Below are 8,252 nucleotides of genomic sequence, written 5' to 3' on the forward strand. Positions count from 1 at the left end.
GAGAAGGTCTTTTAAATAACTAAAAAGGGACTGCAAATGCCCACACCCAATATATACTTGGTCCTTGGATCCACAGCACTTCAAAACAAACAGTTGGGCCGAGAGTCCATGAAGCACCGCAATGTGCTGTTGCACAGGACTGTTGCGTGCAACACCCTCCAGCCCAAATCCATGAGGGAAAGAAGGAGGAATCCTGCATAGAGAGCCCTCCACTGGGGATCCCCATCGCCCAGCATCAAATGGGCACACCAAGGCGTGTCCAGGCGGCCGAAGAAGGAGAAGAGGTGGATGGTGTGCAGCAGCAGTCTGTACAGGGTCCCCCATTTAGCAACTCTAAAATCCATAATATCTATGTTGTGGAGGTGGCTCAGGTAGGCAGCACAGGCTCCTGGGGGACGTACGGTATCCTGGGGCCAATGTGAAATTCCGTCTGAACAAGAGTCTGCGCAGATAGGATTCCACCCCACACCTGAGTGTTCTCCAACTGGTGCACAATGTCCTACCGTTTTAAGGTGTTGGATGGCTGCGAGCCAGATGTTTACCACCACCCAGTGAGCCAATTCCTGTGGCAGCCCAGGCCCCCACCACCCAGCATGTCCTCAACCGTGGTCACCCCGCAGCCATGGCCCTCCCCGTAGCCAGCCACTCAAACCTGCGATTGTGGAGGTGCAGATTCCTGAGCAACAGCTCTCTGACAATAACCGCTACTACTGACAGAAGGCAGGTCCGTCGCAAATCAACCATGTCCCAGACAGTGATCAAGTCCTGGTAAAAGACAGGCCTGCAAACATGCACAGTCAATAAACAGGAGCTCCATGTTGTAGTTGAAGTTACGCACCTGGTTGAAAAAGTACGTTGCCGAGGCACACCACCTGAGGAGGTTCAACGTCAGGGTATCACTGCAAGGTCTGAAGGTGGAAAGTCAGCACCTAGGAGTGGATGCACACCAGCAACTGACCGCCATCCTCAAAAGAGAGACTCAGACACTGTGCTGCGAATGATTGCATCTTTTTGTCCCAGAAGAAGTGAACCAATGTCCTCTGGATGTCAGTGACAAAACCAGGAGAAGAGACCAAAAGGACCAGCTGGTACCACAAATGGAAGCCATCAGCTAGTTTATGACCAGCACTTGACCCCTGTAAGATAGCACTTGGAACTGTTCTGTCCAGAGCCCGAGGCGAGCCAAGATTTTGTTCTCCAGCTCCTGCGAATTCGCCGGCCAGGATTCCTCAGCCAGGCTATCCCCAGATAGAGAAGATGGGTGATACTCCAGCTGAAACCTCGTAACTCCTCCAGCAGAGAGTCCACATGCCACGCTCCGACCAGGAGTCCATAAAATTTGGCCTAGTTGATCCGGGAGGAAGACGGTGTCGAATACACTGCATGGCGCTCATGCATCCTCTCCAGATTTGCCGGGTCGATGAACATGAAGAGCACTTTGTCGGCATAAGCCGAAAGAACCACGCAGAAGCAGCCCCGAAAACCTCCTCTGCAAGAGGCACAGGAAAGGCTCCACACACACGGAATACAGCTGGCTGGACAAGGGATGGCCCTGACACACTCCTCTCTTGAAGTGAAGGGGCTGCCAGGGACCCGCTGACTTTAACCAGACACTCTGTGGCGGTGTACAATGGTCGAATCCGGGTGACAAAACTCGGTCCCGAGCTCAAATGCTTGCAGGTCCTGAACAGATACTTGTGATCGACCCTGTCAAATGCCTTCTCCTGATCGAGAGACAGGAAGACGCTCGACTGACTAGTCCATTGACAATAATGGACCAGGTCCTGGATCATTTGGACATTGGCGTGAATCCTCCGGCCCAGGACCGTTATGACTGGTCAGGGTGGATCGTGTGGACGAGCATGGATGCCAGGCGAGAAGCCAACACCCTGGCAAAGATTTTATAATCCATGCTGAGGCGGAGACCGGATGCCAGTTCTTAAGAGAACGAAGGTCCCCTTTCTTTGGCAGCAGCACAATGACCGTCCTGTCCTGAGAAACGGGCAGCTCTCTGGCCGAAAGACATTCCCTCAGAACCTGTGCGTAGTTGTCTCCCAGGATGTCCTAGAATGCCCTGAAGAACTCCACAGTCAACCCGTCCAGACCCGGACACTTGCCCTTTGAGAGCCGGGAGAGGGCACCGGTCAGCTCCTCAAAAGTGGCGGGAGCGTCGAGCCTTCCGGCTTCCTCATGGCTGAGCAGCAGCAGGTTCTCCCACAAAATTCTGTGAGCATCCTCACTGGATGGATCTGGAGAGAACAGAGCCACATATTAGGTGTTAATTCTGGGCCCTGAAGCCCTCCAAATCTGAGACAAGAACCCATTGTCAGCAAGCAGCACAAGGAGCTGCTAATGGGTGCTCTGCCTTTTTTCCAGCAATTGAAGGGGGTGCAACAGTCCAGGTCCTGGACGAGCCCGATCCATGACCTCATAAACACACCCTGAGACCTGACAAGCTGCAGGTCTCAGAGCGCGGCCTTCTTCTCTTCGTACACCCCCCGCAGGGCCCGGTCCTCATTGAGCTGACCGAGATGTGTCTCCAGCCCGAGCATCTCCATCTCCAACTCCTTGATCCTGGATTTCCACCTCTTTGTTGACCCCCTAGTATGCTTCTGACAGAAGACGCGGACGTAGCTTTGCCCACATCCCACTATAGTCTCGAGGAAAGGAAAACCCCACTGCTTACTTTTCCAGCCAGTCCTATACTGATGAAACGAGTCCAAGGACCACTCATCCCCTAGCAGCAGATTGCAATTACGCGGACTCAAGCTGGGTGCCAAACGGAAGGATCTCCACCCAGACCAGGTGATAGTCCATCCAGGGCACTTACCGCATGGAGGCCGTTGTCACACAGGAGGTGTACACCCATGAAATGTACAGGCAATCAATCTTTGACCCCAGGCCTCACAAAGGTGAAGATGATCCAGTTAGGATAGAGAGTCCACCAGATGTCTACCAGGATGAAGGACTTGACCAAGTCCCTCAACCTCCTCCCTGACGCCAAACTAGACTAGGCACCGCCATAGTCTCTGTCCTCAAGAATGCAGTTAAAATCTTCTCAGAGGACAACACACTGGCCTTCATTGATGGAGGCAAGATGAGTGGATACTTCTCCATAGAAGTGCATTTGCCTTGGCCTGACCGAGGGAGCGTAGACAGTCACGAAGTGAAACACCGCATCCCTTAATGCACTGTCAAGTGAAGCAACCGGCCTTGCACAGGCTCCTTGACCCTCAAGATATCCGGCTGAAAATGTAGGGCTAACAAGGCACCTACCTCTCCGGATTTGTGGGAGAGGTGATTCACGTAGAGCCCTCCTTGCCTCTCCAGGAGCCAGGTGGCTCGTCTACCGGGGCAGTATGGGTTTCTTGCAGAAAGCACACCACATTACTTCCTGTCCTGAAGAGCCAAGAAGTTCTGGAATTTGCGTTCTGACTCCCTGCTGCTGTTGATGTTGAAGCTAATAGTCTTCATGTCAGTAGTGATGTGTAATCACCATGAGTAAAACCGTTAAAAACACTTATTGGGAAGATGGGAGAGGGGCATATAGGTCCCTTGCCCTCCCATGAGTGCATCTAGGAGCGCCTTGAACAGTGACGGTCATTCCAGACCAGCCCAGGCATGTGGCAAGCAGCCTGGTGGACCAGAAAACCAGCCCAAAATCCTTCCAGCGGTCAAGAGCCAGCTGGATTTTATTCCAGAAACAGAGAGTAGCCTTGATAAAGATCCAGAGTTCCTCGATGGGAATGAGGAGCTCAGTGGCGGGCACTAGGGAGTCTAAAACCTTGCTGGAGACAGACTCCATGTCGCCCCTAGCTCCCACCACTGAGCCCAAGCCCTGCTCCGGGGAGTTGTCCTTGGCCACCGGTCCCTCCCTCACCACGAGAGTGGGGGCTGGTTCAGCACCACCAGCTGGCTCCAAACCCCCGGCAACACTACGCCAGGAGTCACCGGTAGGAATGTCCTCGATGCATTCCATCGAGGCCTGCTCTACGTCTGCTTCATTGGGCAGCAGAGACCCAGGGCCCCACTCCTCTCCTGACACCAGGATGTCTGGCTTCTCGGGGAAAAAGATCCTCCCCCAGGACCAGGGCACCCGGGAAAACAATCTAGAAGGAAGGAGTGAGGATAACGCTTTCCTTCTCTTCACCACTGAATGGCCCAGTGGGATTTTCAGTTATTGTGCCAGCAGCACAGCCTGTGTGGGGCTCTGGCTCGTCCCCGGGGTCTGGTGGAACTGCGGCAGCAGGAGGGCCCACTGCAAACCTCAGGGCTCTGAACAGGTCAGGCTGTGGTGGGAGGGGCAGGATGCACCCCAGTCAGCCCCGGGGGACGAAATGTGCCTTATCTGAGTGACAGGGATGTCCTCCCCCTGCAGGGAGCGGCACCTCCTTCCAGTGGTCAAGGTGGTTGTGGTGATGGCCTCCCCTCGCCAGCCTGCCCTGATGGTCGTGGGGCATGAAGGCTCTCCCTCCAGCCTCGGATAAATACTATTGGCTGGGGGAAGGCAGAGGTCATGGCAAGGGAAGTGAAAGCTGGTTTTGTCAATTCCTGCCCTGTCCCTTGGCTCTTAGGGTGATGGTTGGCAGAGCAGTGGCCTCGCCTCCAGCCCAGAAGATATGATAGGCTTCACCTTCGTGGAGCACAGTAAATGTGCCCTCAGTCACTTCCTCCCAGGCCGAGCAAATGTAAACCTGGTGCCGAGGAAGAGTAAACGTGCTTAAGGACAGGGTCTTTCAGTCCAAGCAGCAGCGGTGTAACACCTGACTGGATTTCTACCAATGATTGTAGATGGGGGAGGAGGAGCTCACTGCCAATAAAGGGAGGGACATTGGAGATCACGACCCTTGGTGCCATGACCTCCAGAGGGTCAACAGGCAGGTATGTCCTGCGTATAGTGAGACCCTACTCTAAGGCCAGGTGCTCAGCCTGTTTGGACCGCAGGAAGATTGAGGCCTTCTCATACATCCTGGCTGTAGCAATGATGATTAGCAGGCTGACCACACTAGCCATGGCCTTGCTGCAGGCCTCAATGGTCATGTCAGGTTAGGCCTTAACACCTAGACCCTTGGTCAGGAACTTAAAAGGGGATGATTCATAGCTGGGGCTGAAACAGCTGGGCCCAAGGTCGTGTCTACCTCGGCATAGATACGGCGAGGCCCTGCCATCTTCAGGCTAGCCATGTCACCAGGGGTCAGAGTAGAGAGGGGTGGGGAAGAATAGTGCTGCCAGACACTACGAGGTGTCGTCAAGTCACGGTGGGTCCCAGGCAGCAGTAATAGTCCACAGGTGGAAGGCCTTCAGGCAGCAGCAATAGTCCACTGGCAAGGAGCCTTAGGGAGCAGCAACAGGTGGGGCCTGAGGCAGAGCCAAGGCAGCAGCATAGGTGGAAGGCGGCAGCATCAGCAGCAGATAGAGGGGTCCAGGCTGCAGCAGAACGGGGTTGGCCCAAGCAGCAGCAGCAACAGTTGAAATAGAAGGCCTACACAGCCAAAAAAAGAGTCAAGTTAACTCCACAGTCCAGAATCGAGCTTCCTCCTCCACAGGAACACTGGCTGCAGCTAGCCAGCTCAGAGTCTATTGCCTGAACTGAAAAAATTCTAATCTTCTGTTTGTATTTTTTCTGGGGAGACGGTGGTGTAGTGGTAATTGCACAGGGCCAGAAATCTATAGACACTGGCTAATGCACTGAGGTTAGTAGTTAAAATCTTTCCTGTTTATATTTTTTTTCTTTTACTTTCATCACCAAGTCATCCTTTATGTACTAGTGCACAGTACACTGGCTGTGGCCAGCCAGCTCAGAGTCAGTCCTCGACTGAGGAGCTTCTAATCCATTAGCTTTTTTTTCAATTGAGGATATTCTAATCTTCTGGCTTTTTATTTCTTTTTTTCCCTTTTCAATCTTGTTGTGCGTGTGCAGGTGTGAGACACCGTAAAAAACACTAGGTGTGCAAATAACTTCATTAACATACCACCACCAGGAAAGTCTCCCGTGTGACCAAAAGAACCAGTATCAAGCCTTCGTGAAAGAAGATGTGAGGGGGAGAGTAGGGATCATTTTTCCTGTTTATGTTTTTTTGGAGATTCTAATCTCCTGGGTATTTTTCTTTAAAAAACCCTACACTAATGCCATTCAGCAGTAGTGCTTATTTTCCCCAACACCCTTCTAGTGCGTGTGCAGGCGTGAGTCAATAAAAAAACACCAGGTGTGCAAATAGCTTTATTAACATACCACTGCCAGGAAAAAAATACCCATGTGACCAAAGAATCAGTATCAAGCAGAACCCCTAGGGCCGAAACCTATGTGAAAGAAAAAGTGATGGGGACAGTAGGGATCACTTTTCCTGTTTATGCGTAGTTTTTCCCTTTTTTGTCTTTTTTTTCCTTTTTTTCAGTTCCAAAAATAACAATACACTGGCTGTAACCAGCCAGTTTAAAAAAGCAGTTGCCCACTGAGAATTAAAATCCAGCAGTATCATTGGCTGTGACCACGCCAGCCTGGAAATGAGTTGTCAAAAAGTTAAAAAGAGTCCACAGTACCACTGGCTGTGGCCAACCAGCTCGGAGTCAGTCGCCTGAGCTGAGGAGATTCTCATCTTGTGGTTATATTTTTTTTAGCTGCCATACAGCAGTAGTGCTTATTTTCCCTAAAACCCTTGTTCTGCGTGTGCAGGTGTGAGACACAGTAAAAAAAAACATCAGATGTGCAAATAACTTTATTAACATACCATCACCAGGGAAAAAAACACACGTGACCAAAGCATCAGCATCAAGCAGAGCCCCTAGAAGCAATGCCTATGTGAAAGAAAAAGTGAGGCGGGGGGTAGGCATCATCTTTCCTGTTTATATATTTTTATTTAAAACCCCTTCACTACTGCCGTACAGCAATAGTGCTTATTTTCTCTAGCACCCTTGTTATGCGTGTGCAGGTGTGAGACAATAAAAAACACCCCTGGTGTGCAAATAGCTTTATTATCATACCATCGCCAGGGGAAAAGTCATCCATGTGACCAAAGCATCAGTATCAAGCGGAGCCCCTAGGGACAATGCTTATGTGAAAGAAAAAGTGAGGGGGAGGTTGGGATCATCTTTTCTGTTTATATATTTTTTGCAGGTATGAGACATGGTAAAAACATCAGGTGTTCAAATAACTTTATTAACATACCACTACAGGGGAAAGAAACCCATGTGACGAAAGCATCAATATCAAGCAGAGCCCCTAGGGGCACTGCGTATGTGAATGAAAAAGCGAAGGGGCGGATAGGCATTGTCTTTCCTGTTTATAACTTTTCTCCAGGTGTTAGACACAGTAAAAAATTATGAAACAGTATGAGGCTGGGGGAACACAGCAGGTCAGGCAGCATCAGAGGAGCAGGAAAGTTGACATTTCGGGTTGGGACCCTCCTTCTGAAGAAACGTCAACTTTCCTGCACCTCTGATGCTGCCTGGCCTGCTGTGTTCCTCCAGCTCCATACTGTGTTATCTCTGACTCCAGCATCTGCATTCTTACTATCTGAAATAACTATGTGCAAATAACTTTATTAACATACCACCACCAGGAAAAATACATCCATGTGACAATAGCATCAGTAACAAACAGAACCCTGGGGACAGTGCCTATGTGAAAAAAATGAGAGGAAGGGTAGGGATCTTCTTTCCTGTTTGTATTTTTTGTCTTTTTTTGTGCAGGTGTGAGACATAGCTAAAAAAACACCAGGTGTGCAACTAACTTTATTAACATTCCAACACCAGGAAATACACCAATGTGACAAAAGCATCAGTATCAAGCAGAGCCCCTAGGGGCAATGCCTATATGAAAGAAAAAGTGAGGGGAGGATAGGGATCTTCTTTCCTGTTTTTTTATATTAAAAGCCCCTACACTTATTTTCCCTAGCACCCTTGTTGTGCGTATGCAGGTGTGAGACATAGTAAAAAAACACCAGGTGTGCAAATTACTTTATTAACATACCACGTCCAGGGGAATAAAAACACCCATGTGACCAAAGCATCAGTGTCAAGCAGAGCCCCGAGGGGCAATGCCTATGTGAAAGAAAACATGAGAGGGAGCGTAAGCATGATCTTTCCTGTTTATATTTTTTTTCTTTTTTTTGTGTGCAGGCGTGAGACACAGTAAAAACACATCAGGTGTGCAAATAACTTTACTAACATTCCACCACCAGGAAAAGCACCCACGAGACAAAAACATCAGTATCAAGCAGGGCCCCTAGGGGTAATGCCTATGTGAAAGAAAA

At 50.2% G+C, this 8,252-nt stretch overlaps 1 protein-coding gene across 1 annotated transcript in view; it reads left to right on the forward strand.

Annotated features, from left to right (window-relative positions):
• The first annotated feature begins 239 nt into the window (after positions 1–239).
• The window catches only part of oxr1a (oxidation resistance 1a), a 245,534-nt gene continuing 237,521 nt past the window's right edge, over positions 240–8,252 (forward strand). Inside the window, exons 1-2 of the mRNA XM_048596118.1 lie at positions 240–371; positions 2,657–2,805. Coding sequence (XP_048452075.1) covers positions 240–371; positions 2,657–2,805 — 281 coding nt within the window. The remainder of the gene's footprint in view (positions 372–2,656; positions 2,806–8,252) is intronic.

The sequence above is a fragment of the Rhincodon typus genome, chromosome 4 (assembly GCF_021869965.1).
Source record: "Rhincodon typus isolate 14 chromosome 4, sRhiTyp1.1, whole genome shotgun sequence".
NCBI classification, from domain to species: Eukaryota; Metazoa; Chordata; class Chondrichthyes; order Orectolobiformes; family Rhincodontidae; genus Rhincodon; species Rhincodon typus.